Source organism: Typha latifolia, chromosome 8 (assembly GCF_019914945.1).
Source record: "Typha latifolia isolate L0001 chromosome 8, TyphaL0001v2, whole genome shotgun sequence".
Taxonomy (NCBI): Eukaryota; Viridiplantae; Streptophyta; class Magnoliopsida; order Poales; family Typhaceae; genus Typha; species Typha latifolia.
Genome location: NC_133093.1, coordinates 11,167,620 through 11,179,114, shown reverse-complemented (window position 1 = coordinate 11,179,114; position 11,495 = coordinate 11,167,620). Strand labels below are relative to the sequence as shown.

Sequence of the window (11,495 nt, the reverse complement as noted above, 5' to 3'; positions counted from 1 at the left end):
CTGTTGCCTTGTTCCCATCACGGTGATGGCTCCTCCGCTACCAAAACCCAACTACCGATTTCCCACCATCACCCCCGTCGCACGTTAGACCCTCTCCTCTATCGTTCCGCTAACCTACGCCTCGGATCCGAGAACGGACGGCCATGGTGCCCCCGGCGCAGCTCGGAGTCTTCGCCGCCTGCGTTGTCCTCTTCGTCCCCATGGGGATGGCGGGCTACCACCTGAGCCGCAACAAGATGCTCTTCTTCTCCGGTGCGCTCTTCATCACCCTCGCCGTCGGCGTCCACCTCACCCCTTACTTCCCTTCCTCCATCTCCCATCTCTTCTTCCTGCCCTCCTCCTCCTATTCCCACCATCACCTCCACTTCTCCCCTCTCCACCTCCTCCCTCCTCCCTCTTCTTGCCTCCCCTTCCTCCACCGCATCTCCTGGACTCGATCCGCCTCCCCGCCTTCTTGGTCCTGGTCCCCCTCCTCCCCCTCCCGCTCCTGCGGTTTCCAACGTCTCTCCCGCTCCGACGCTTCCGATCTCCTAAACGGCTCCTGGATCCTCGTCGCCGGCGACTCCCAGGCCCGCCTCCTCGTCCTCGCCGTCCTCCGCCTCCTCCTCGATCCCGCCTCCATGGCCTCCGTCGAGCCCGACCTCTTCCGCCGCCACTCCGACTATCACCTCGCCATCGCCGACCGCGGGATCAAGATCGACTTCATCTGGGCGCCATTCGAGTCCAATATCACCCGATTCCTCCGCCACGACCTCCGCCACACTCCCAGATACCCCGACGTGCTCGTCCTCGGATCCGGCCTCTGGCACATGCTGCATTCGACCAATTCTACTAACTACGGGGAGGAATTAGATGAATTGAGGCGGGCGGTTAGGTCGCTGCTCTTGCCGGTGTCGCCGCATATGTTCTGGCTGGGGTTGCCGACACTGGTGAATTCGATGCTGAACACGGAGGAGAAGAGAGAGAGGATGAACTTGACGGTATGTGAGGCATATAACCGCGAGGTGGAGGAGAGGAGGATCTTGCGGAGATCTGGCGGGCCCTTGCTGCTGCTGGATGTCGGATTATTGAGTAGGGGATGCGGACAACAGTGCACGGCAGATGGGATGCATTATGACGGGGTTGTGTATGAGGCAGCATTTCATATAATGCTCAATGCATTGCTGATTGATTCTCAGCAGCGGATATGAGATGAGGATTCGATGCCGGGGTGTGATCTTTGTTGTGATATTTGGAAGAGGTGTGCCCCTTCAGATCTTATGATATATAGTGTTTTTCTCCTTCTTTTTCTATGATTTATTTATGCACTTGGAGATTTGGGTATAATGTGTTAGATTGTAGCATACTAACTGTTAAAAGATTTCCTTAATTCAGAATAATGAGATGTATTCTGTGTTTTCTACCTTAATAGTGAAACTCTGAAACTTGTCTGAAAAGAATGAATTGCTCCTCGACTAAGAGACATCTGTTATCACTTTAACTAAGAATAGGAGAACACCAACATCTGGAGTACAATTCCAATTTGTTTGTAAAGTCAGGAGGCAGGAAACTCGTGATTAACTAATTCTGCGCGAGCTTATTCAGGCATAAGTGTGAAGTAAAGAATGGAAGAATCTTGTTGGATTTGATTAGTTAGTTGTAAATTCTCAATTTTCATGCCAATTTTTCTTGTGAAGAATACTTAGTTCGTCCTATTCGCTGGTTAATCTGCGATGTTACTACACCCGGTGTACATGGTTGTCCAATGCTATGGTGTTATATGATATATTCACTTTTTCTTTGTGAGTTGGCACATGAATATAGTTAGATCTTGTCATGTATAACATAAGTATAGAAGATGCTTGGCTGCTTAAACAGAAGAAATAGGTATGCAAATTAAACGAATAAGGATGAGATACAGCTGTCAATAATGCTGAAATGATGCCCTCGGAAAGAGGAGTGTTATTCTTGTCATATCTTTACCTTGAAAAGTTGTAATTAAATAAGGTCATTGCAACTGATCTAAAGTCCTTATAGGTTCTCATAGAGCACTGAAGGTCTGAGAGACAAGAATAGGTGGAGGATCATGATTGATCTTAACATTTTCTCTCTCCTTTTTCTATTTGCACAATGTATAGTTTCTACAGGTCTTTTGTCTGGATAGCACCTCTGCCGACACCTTCGCACGGATATATGTACAGTGTTAAGTGTCTTTAAGGATGTTTGCTACACAACTAAAAGGGTTAATGCCGTGTTGACATCTAAATATAGGATCGAGTTGTTCGTAGTGGAACTTTTTTTGATGTATGTTGTTTTTTGTGGTCTCCTCATCTTTGTGGGATGGGATCACGAGACTAAGTTCGCTTCTTGCCAAAAGATGATTATCAATTATACAACAAACTTTACAATAAATAATCTTTTTTATTTAGTTAAATAATATGACAACACTGAAAACTATCCACTATGATGAAAAAAAAGAAATGGACACTCAAGCATTACATTAACACTTAAAAGAGGAAATCTTGCAATTTAACTAGAAAAGCTTTAGAATAGGGGCTAAGAATTTGTTCAATTTCTAAGTAGGTTAAACAGATGCAGGAGACAATGGGTTGTATGGAACTAAAATAGCATTTGGCTGCTTCCTTCGGGTTTTTATAAAAAGTTGAAGCATTTTCAGCTAGTCTGACTTTGAGCTTAACGTGATTTCCCTATCTTTATCTAAATGCTATTTCAAAGCTAGTTTCTTGGGAAAAGAGTTTCCTAAGTGGAGGTCTTTATATTAACTCTGTTCAGTGCTGCAATCATGATATGTGTTTATGAAATAATAGCTGATCCAGAAAAGTTCTATATGCAAGCAATTAGGGTATGCATTAATTTGAGCATATTTAAGCTATTTCATCATGGTGGAATTCCTTTTACTGTTATCATGTTTCTCTTAGAATCATGTTTCTCTTAGAAAGATGAGATGATCATTTATTTCAGATTGTCTCTTGGGTTGAGGATATCGGTTGAGACATGTGCACTGTGAAAAATGATGCAGTGAATTGCTGTTTATAACTAACTTTATAGGCAGTGGTATGCTAGATCTGTGAAAAGTTAAAACCTTCTATTGATTTACTATTGTTGATACTCTAAAATATTTTAGCTATCTGCAATTCTCGCAAGTATGGAGGAAAAGAAAAAGATAAAAAAGGAGAAAGCTGAAATCACATGGAGGCTATGCATCAACTATAACCAGAGGCCACATGTTATAGCCTATAGGATGAATTAGCGACCCAAAATTAAAAAATACTGTTAAAAACACAGATAATTTAACAGCAAGAAAATATGACTTTATAGGCAGACATGCAAAACAACTTAATTAGAGGAGTGGATAGGCAGAGGCCCATGATTGACTTGTGTATGTAGGTCTTCTGTAAATATGAGAATGCCCAACACTAAATGTTTACCAGTGATTCCTTCCAAATAATGCAAACATTGCATTTCATGAATTTTTTAGGTGCTTGCTTCTCTGTAAAAAGAATTGTATCGCTATTATCACTTTCATGTAAAACTAAATAAATGGAATTTTAGATGATCTGCATAGTTACTCTAATTTTGATTATAGTAGTATCTTGAATTTTATCGGTAGATGCTGAACCCAAATCACGTTTATCTCATTATCAGGCCAAACACAAGTGAAATTTAATTCAAGTTGATTAAACTTTGATTCAGATTGGTTTTTAGTTCTTACCTTCAATGTGAGCGTGATCATACTTAATATCCAGCCCGAGTGCAAAGCTTCTTATAAGCTGTTTCATTTTTATTTCGCAACCCTACTACTATGAAATGTTCTAAAGTGTGATGATCTATCAACTTATATTTGGTTCGCATGCTGCTCTTTCTTGGTATACCACATGGAACTGAGATGTGTAGTCTTAATTCTTTTATAGTTATTTTCCCTTTAATGCTTATAGTTTTGTTATCCTCAGGAAGGACCATATATATATATGCCTGTCGCCTGTTAATTTGTTACCTCGTTCCAGGTTCGACAAAATCTCTTCTGGCTCTGCTTATGTCTGATAAATTTGTTACACTGGGTTTATATACAGCATTCTTCTGCTCAATGTAAAGAGTTAATGCACTTTCTTGCTTACATGTATATTAGAATTCACACATTATATGTGATTTCTTTTCTTTCCTTACAGCATACAGATTCATGTGCAACCATGGAGTCTCAAGTTTCTTCTATTTGGGCTTGCAAAAGTTGGGTGGTTGGGTAGGCAAACCTTTCGGTTATGTTGATTCCTGCACTCCAATATTTAAAACCCTATATACTGTAAGCTTACTACCCCTTTTTCTGAACAAAAAGAAGAATTGCCTCCTATTCTATCATTCTCCATGGCAAGTTGAAGAACTTTGCTTGCCTCTTTCGGACGCCAGCCATCATCATATCCCAACCCCATCTTAATTTCTAACGCTATTCCTTATTATGTTAAGCTCCCCTCTGTTTCTTTATATCTGATCGACTTCTTCTTTTCCTATATTTTTCTCCTCTCATTCCTTAAAGCCATGTGAACTGTTGGACTCCCTTTGGTTTTGAAGCTATTAATCTCTGTGGAGTTCCTCTTTACAAATCAGATCATCAACATAGGCTTTATTGCTGAGAGAATCACGCACTATTTTATTTCCATCTTGTAAACTAAATTGTTATGAACTATAGAAGTAAACAAGTTTCAAGATATATATACATATATATAATTTTTTTTTTTTGCTTGTATATCCTTCCAAAGTTTCTTATTTGCATATAAAAAAGTGAACTGTTTTGAAGAACATACATTTTATAAGGGTATAACACGTAAAATTCTCCAGCAATATTGAAGGTAATTAAAAATAATATTGCTACAGAAATAATGGGAGTAATGATGATTATATTAATAACTTGGGTGGGTTGGTACTGTTTGCTTGTGGGGAGAAGAATAAACTCCTAAAGGGGAAAGGTAGCGAAAGAAGGATTGATAAAAAGGAAAAGTGGGAGGACAAGTTGTAGATCAAAAGTGGTGAGGGGCCACCCAAGCAATCCTGAATCGCATTGTGGACCCCGCCCTTTATGGCCACGTGGCAAAGCCCGCCGCAGCATCTTGGCCAGAGCCCCGAGCCGTTGTCGGCGCCTCTGTCTCCAGCTACTGAAGGATAAATATTATTACTCACCGGAGTAGGTGTGAACGAAATAAGATCAAATTCTAAACTAATTTATGCGACCATATGGTCTTTTACTTTCTTCTAAGCGCCATCTCAAGATACAGTGGATGGTTGAGTCGCTCTCTAAATTGGCCATTTTTATTTCACCTAAATTAGTCAGCAAGCAAACGATTGCTAACTCTGATAGTGAAATATTTTTTGGGTTATAATTTGAGATTATCTCATGATTAACTTTTTATGCTCGTGAGAGATACTAACCGTTGTCTGTTGAACTAAAAGCAATAAATTTATTTTTCAGAAGAAAAAAAGAAAGAAAGAAAAAGCAACAAACAAATAGTTGGATGTGCGACAACCATCGTACGACTGGTTATGGTTACCACATGAGACGACGTTCCCCTCCGCGATCCAAATCCATATGGGGAGTCGCGCGCGTGTGTGAACATGACGTCATCCTGTCAAAGTCTTTCATAATTCTGTGTGAACCCTGGGCCTCCTCCTTTACCGCAACGAGGGCCCACCAGGCCCACCAACACCACCAATGGGGAGTCGCCACGTTGACCCCGGGATATTTCCAGCCATTGATCCAAAGCCTCGAGAAAGCAAAAGACAAAAGCAAATAAAGCCAGGGGTGCTTCATCTGAAAGATGACAAGAATCACCTCCTAATTTATATATATATATATATATATATATATATATATATATATATATATATGTATGTATGTATGTATGTGTATATAAAGAAAGGGATGAGGGTTTGTCCATCTCCCCTTCTCATTTTCATTTTGCCATTCTCCTAGCTAGTCCTAGCAAAGGTTTCTCTCTCTCCCTTCTTCCATTTCCATTTCTCTCCCTACTTTGTGGAAATAGCTTCTTGGGCTATCATATATTGGTTTTATCTAACTACTGTGTTATTGTTTTAGGTTTTTTGTACATTAGAGGAGCGTGTAGCTGATAAGAGAGCCAAGTTTTCCTCATATATTTTTTTGGAAGGAAGGCTTGTATCAACCCTGGTTTCAGGTTGCAGAAGATGGCGCCGGTAAGCTTGCCTCCTGGTTTCAGGTTCCATCCGACCGACGAAGAACTCGTCGCATACTACCTCAGGAGTAAGATTAATGGGCATAAGATTGAGTTGGAAATAATCCCCGAGGTTGATCTTTACAAATGTGAACCATGGGATTTACCAGGTATACTCTAATCCTCCTCATCAATTTCCTTGTTAGAAGTATAAGATAATTATCTAGCTATATTTTGAGATGAGCAAAGCAAACAGAAAAGAGTTAGTAGCATTGGAGACTTATATATATTTATATCCATCTATCTTATTCAACTCTACAACTTGGTTTAGCAATCTATGATTTATCCTATTCCATTTTCTTTTCTTTTTCTTTTTATGGTTTTTTTCGTTTGAAGAAGAAACGATGTTATGCTGCTTCTTGTGGAAAGAACTTCTACACCTTGCCTTGAATAGTACTTCATCCATTCCCGTTGATTCCAGCATAACTTGCTATAGAAAAGTTCCTACATATTAAGTCTGCGTCAGTTACTTTTATAGAAGGCAAACAATCTCTGCAAGGTTTGATACCTTACTGTTTGAAATATGCCCACCACCAACGCAACTGTCGAAAGATTAATTATCTTTCGCGGCTTTTGATTTGAGAGTATATATATATATATATATATATATAGTCTCCTCTTCTTTGTCAAAAATAAGAGACATGTTATATTCAAAAGCTGATACTAAAATTCCATTGAATAGAAAGATCACCTTATCTTGTTGGCTTATATTTTCTTTTGAGGGAGAAATATCCAAAATTTGAGATAAAAGCTAAAGGTTAGTTTGAACTTTATCACGTCGGCTAGCAACCAGAGTAGGGGATATTAATAAGAAGATCCTTAGCCTCTTTGCTCTCGCTTTAGCTTTACTTCCTAACATTGGCTTCTTTTCTTTGTGGAACTTTTTATCACTTCAAATTTTGCAGCATAACTAAATAGCTAGAAACGTAACAAATAGAGCAAAGTTCCAAAAAGAAATAAAGATGGGCAAGTCAAGAAAGTTTCAAAAGAGAAGTTACATGGTCTCCAAGAGATGTTGAAATGCATAGAATTTGTTTTCACTTTTCCCTTGCCCTACTTTTAACCCCTTGTTGTTGGGGCATATCTAGGGCTTGATGGGCATCATGTTGGTTGTAATGATTATAGCATTACATTTCTTCTAAAAGCACAGAATGATAGCTAATCTTCCACACTAGTGTGAATATTATTCATCAAAAGCGAGGAGGCCCTGCTTTTGTTTTAACACTACCACATTCATCAGCCCCTTTTATTTTTGAAACTTAATTAGTTACTTAGTTAAAGGGTATTGAATAGCATCTAAACATTGATCCTAAAAACAACCTGACAAAATTGGATTTTGCAACAGAGAAATCTTTTCTACCAAGCAAGGATCTTGAATGGTTCTTTTTTAGCCCCCGAGACCGCAAGTATCCGAACGGCTCAAGAACAAACCGCGCAACGAAGGCCGGCTACTGGAAGGCGACCGGAAAAGACCGGAAGGTGAACTCACAGAGGCGCGCGGTGGGCATGAAGAAGACCTTAGTATACTATCGCGGTCGAGCACCGCATGGATCTCGGACCGACTGGGTCATGCATGAATACCGTCTCGACGAGAAGGAATGCGAGACCGACACCGGTTTACAGGTAATGTTTGTTATCCCCATCCGTTCTGACATATGAATTACATGTCATTTGGCTTTGAGTTAAAGAGCTAAGGGAAGCAATGCATGTCGCACGGCATATGTACTCTTGTTACAGGATGCATATGCTCTATGTCGCATTTTTAAGAAGAGTGCGCCGGGCCCTAAGATCATCGAGCATTATGGTGCTCCTTGTGAGGAGAACTCCCAGTGGATTAGTCGCAATCACTCGCCAACTCTAGATATCTCTTCTGATGGAAGAGGTGAAGAATTGGATAGCTGTAGCTACTCTTTCCCCAGCTCATCTGACATGATTCAAGGTGCAGCAGCACTCAATACCGCTGCTCCGGTGGACGGCAAATGGATGCAGTATCTGACCGAGGAGGCATTTAGCGCGACGAATTCGCTATATAATCCGACCAGCTTCTCTTGCTTGCCATCAAAGGTACAACTTAGATTAATTTCTACATACATGTATATATATTTACTAGTTATTGCATTTACTACGTAGAAGCTGTTGCATTGGTGGTTAACTTTATTTTAATCTTCTAAATAATATATGCAGGTAGATGTGGCTTTGGAATGTGCAAGGCTTCAACATAGGTTATCTCTGCCACCCTTGGATGTGGAGGACTTCCCACAAGTCAGTCTGGGCCACTCCGGACTCTTTCGAGAACATAACAATGAAGTCGATGCGTTGCAAGAGATCCTGTCGGTGGCGTCGGCGTCTCAGGAGCTGATCAACAACACTAGCTACCCTGATGTGTGGGCTGGAAGCAGTTCTTGCTTTGATGAGTTTGCCTCTTTCTTAGGACTCAATAAGAGGAAAGAGACAATGCAGTTCTCTCAAATGATGGATGGTGTGGGTTCCTCCAGATCCGCAATTAGATCGAGCGAAGAGGTGAGATTGATAGAGATAAGTGGTTTGGATCAAGAGGAGTTTAAGGAGGAAAAGAGGAAAGTAGAGAATCTAAGAGGGGTCAAGATGCTGAACACTGACTTAGCTGAGGTATTATACAACCTTCAACAATGATTTTTGTGTATATTTAGCTTTAGATAGATTACTCATCTTTCTCATTTTTAAACCAGATAATCGTGGAAGAAGAACAAGGCAGTCTTATAGTAAGCAACCCAAATTATTCCTTTGAAGAATCTGAAGGTATGTGCCTTAGGAACTCTTGGAACCTTTCTTATAGTTTGATATATAGACTTTCATGTTAACTCAAAGCTAGATTGCAGGAGAAGCCGATCGCCTGACCAATTCAACTGATTTAGGTGGCACTGACAACAATCCCATATTCTCTCAACCCCAGCCTGACGATTTCGCTCTCAGTTTCATCGACATCAACCAGCATGGATGCTCTCAATTACAACACGATGAGTCGGACGCAGATGCTAAAACTCCGACTTTTAATCTATATGAGAAGGTAGATGTCAGACATGGGTTGTTCGTCTCGAGAGCCGGCATGGCTAAAACAATCTATCACCCTATCGAGCCTTCGAAGAAAATTAGCTTCTATATGAATCCAGTAGCAAGAGATGGTGTGGTTGTTGGGAGGTTTCATCTTTCGACAAATGAAGTAAGTAGAGTTTCGATATTTAGCAAGTTCAAGACATTCATGAGGGACAAGGTAAGAGGAAGTAAGACTTCTTGGAAGCCATGCAAGAAGTCCTCAGGCAATGAAACAGTGAATGGAATGCTACAAACAGTTACAATTCTCATTAACGTCATGAGTGTATCTTGGGGAGGTAGGGGAGCAGGAAGGCTCAATGCAGCAAGTGTCATTCAAGGGAAGAGCAATGAAAGGGGGAAGAGAGGGTGGATCGTCTAAAATCTACTTATAATGACAATAACACCACTTGATTTGGGATGCGAGAGAGGGATTGGCAAGCATTTCCATGATGTTTGTTCACAGGAAATGAGCCTTTAATTCCTCTCGGCTGTTTCTGATCTTTACTCACTCACATTATTTTCTTGCACTCCTACCTCATTTGTTGTAACATAAAGAAGACTCAGTTAACTTTACCTATTTGTCATTGAAAGTTGTAACATATACTATAAGGTTAGGTGATGGAATATGTGTACGTAAACCATGTTGATCAAAATGTATGGAACTGTAGAATGTACTAATTATTTCATATAATTAATTGGTTTATATGATATATTTCTGGTCATTCTTCTACTGATAAACGGATCAATGGGTATAAATATATGATCAGGTCAAAAAAAAAAAAAAAAGGAATGCCAATTAACTATAAATCTCTCTCAATGGTAAGCCAAAGGAGGACCTTAGGAACAAAATACTTACCAATCCAAGACCCTCAAAACTAAAACTATGCATGCATCTTTGTAGGTGTTAACTCGTTGGCCCAACTTTCTTCTTTGCTTTCAGCTAGATCTGTTGTAGTTACGCACTAGAAAAGGTGCTTGAACTAACTTCTAACCAATATTTACCATTGATATCTTCTATAAAACGATTTAAAAAGAAGATATTGAAGGATCTCATTGAAGATGGAGCTAAGTGGTCATTCCAGTAATGGACCCGACGGTAAAAGGTTGGGTCTTTTATTCTCTAGTACGTATTATCGCAGTTGATTTCTCAAAGATAAAGAAAATAACTGGAGGAATTTAACCCAGGCTAAAGGGCAAGGTGGCCATTATAACTGGCGGCGCACGTGGCATCGGCGCCGCGACCGCCAAGCTCTTCGCAAGTCACGGCGCCAGAGTCGTCATCGCCGACATCCTCGATGAGGATGGCGCCCGCCTCGCCGACTCCATTCCCGCTGCCCGTTACGTCCACTGCGACGTCTCCCGGGAATCCGACATCGAATCCGCCGTCTCCCTCACGCTGACGTGGCACGGCCGGCTCGACGTCATGTTCAACAACGCCGGCGTGGCTGGCCCCTTCGGCAGCATCACCCGCCTCGACGCCGCCGAGATGCATTACGTCATCGGCGTGAACGTCTGCGGCACCGTGCACGGGATCAAGCACGCGGCGCGCGCGATGGCTGCGGCCGGCGCGTGCGGGAGCATCATATGCGCGGCGAGCTCCGCCGCCATGATGGGAGGGCTGGGCTCGCATGTGTACACGCTAACCAAGGAGGCGGTCGTCGGCGTGGCGAGGAGCGCGGCATGCGAGCTCGGCCCGAGCGGGATACGGGTCAACTGCGTGTCACCGCACGGCGTGCCGTCGGAGATGCTGCTCGCTGCGTACCGGAAGGTGACGGGGAGGGATGACGTGGGAGCCGAGGAGCTGAGGAGGGTGGTGGAGGAGACGGGGAGCTTGCTGCGCGGGCGGTGCGCCACGGCGGATGACGTGGCGCAGGCGGCGCTGTTCTTGGCGAGTGACGAGGCCGGGTATGTAACGGGGCATAACCTGGTCGTCGATGGAGGTTTTACTTCTGGGTGTAGTGCTATGAGTTTTATCTACCGGTGAAAGCTATAGAAAATTGAGTTGCTTTGTCTTATTATTATTACAATAATTATCAAGTTTACTTCAATATCTTCTCTCCCAAAAAGAGAAAAAAAAAAGAAACAACAGAACTCGGTGCTGTTTTAAGAAATTTCTGAATTGTTTTTTAAAACTTTTTTCATATTCTAATTTACAAAACATTGATACAGCAACGGAAAACAACAATA

General features: G+C 41.7%; 3 protein-coding genes across 5 annotated transcripts; all 3 read left to right on the top strand.

The window, feature by feature from the left end:
- LOC140793496 (protein ALTERED XYLOGLUCAN 9) lies at positions 1 to 4,502 on the top strand. 3 transcript variants are annotated; one of them, XM_073144999.1, is made up of 3 exons: positions 1 to 1,240; positions 3,951 to 4,004; positions 4,167 to 4,502. In XM_073144999.1, the coding sequence occupies exon 1, from the start codon at positions 144 to 146 to the stop codon at positions 1,188 to 1,190; it is 1,047 nt and encodes a 348-aa protein (XP_073001100.1). In that variant the 5' UTR covers positions 1 to 143; the 3' UTR covers positions 1,191 to 1,240; positions 3,951 to 4,004; positions 4,167 to 4,502. The 3 variants fall into 3 exon arrangements, with proteins under 3 accessions (XP_073001100.1, XP_073001101.1, XP_073001102.1); XM_073145000.1 differs by lacking the exon at positions 3,951 to 4,004; XM_073145001.1 differs by lacking the exon at positions 3,951 to 4,004 and having other exon boundaries at positions 4,005 to 4,170.
- A 1,597-nt stretch (positions 4,503 to 6,099) lies between these two features.
- Positions 6,100 to 10,016, top strand: LOC140793977 (NAC domain-containing protein 54-like). Its single transcript, XM_073145778.1, has 6 exons — positions 6,100 to 6,346; positions 7,582 to 7,859; positions 7,974 to 8,300; positions 8,421 to 8,864; positions 8,945 to 9,014; positions 9,095 to 10,016. Exons 1-6 carry the CDS (start codon positions 6,190 to 6,192, stop codon positions 9,685 to 9,687), a joined length of 1,869 nt encoding a protein of 622 aa, XP_073001879.1. The 5' UTR covers positions 6,100 to 6,189; the 3' UTR covers positions 9,688 to 10,016.
- A 351-nt stretch (positions 10,017 to 10,367) lies between these two features.
- LOC140794371 (short-chain dehydrogenase reductase ATA1) lies at positions 10,368 to 11,292 on the top strand. Its single transcript, XM_073146383.1, has 2 exons — positions 10,368 to 10,411; positions 10,494 to 11,292. The coding sequence occupies exons 1-2, from the start codon at positions 10,368 to 10,370 to the stop codon at positions 11,290 to 11,292; spliced, it is 843 nt and encodes a 280-aa protein (XP_073002484.1).
- Positions 11,293 to 11,495: the final 203 nt, after the last annotated feature.

Bases quoted from the DNA above. Each gene is read 5' to 3' on its own strand.
- LOC140793496 (XM_073145000.1), top strand. From the start codon at position 144: ATGGTGCCCCCGGCGCAGCTCGGAGTCTTCGCCGCCTGCGTTGTCCTC.
- LOC140793977 (XM_073145778.1), top strand. From the start codon at position 6,190: ATGGCGCCGGTAAGCTTGCCTCCTGGTTTCAGGTTCCATCCGACCGAC. The intron at 6,347-7,581 runs GTATACTCTAAT...ATTTTGCAACAG, and splicing joins TGAACCATGGGATTTACCAG to AGAAATCTTTTCTACCAAGC. The intron at 8,301-8,420 runs GTACAACTTAGA...TAATATATGCAG, and splicing joins TCTCTTGCTTGCCATCAAAG to GTAGATGTGGCTTTGGAATG.
- LOC140794371 (XM_073146383.1), top strand. From the start codon at position 10,368: ATGGAGCTAAGTGGTCATTCCAGTAATGGACCCGACGGTAAAAG. The intron at 10,412-10,493 runs GTTGGGTCTTTT...AATTTAACCCAG, and splicing joins AATGGACCCGACGGTAAAAG to GCTAAAGGGCAAGGTGGCCA.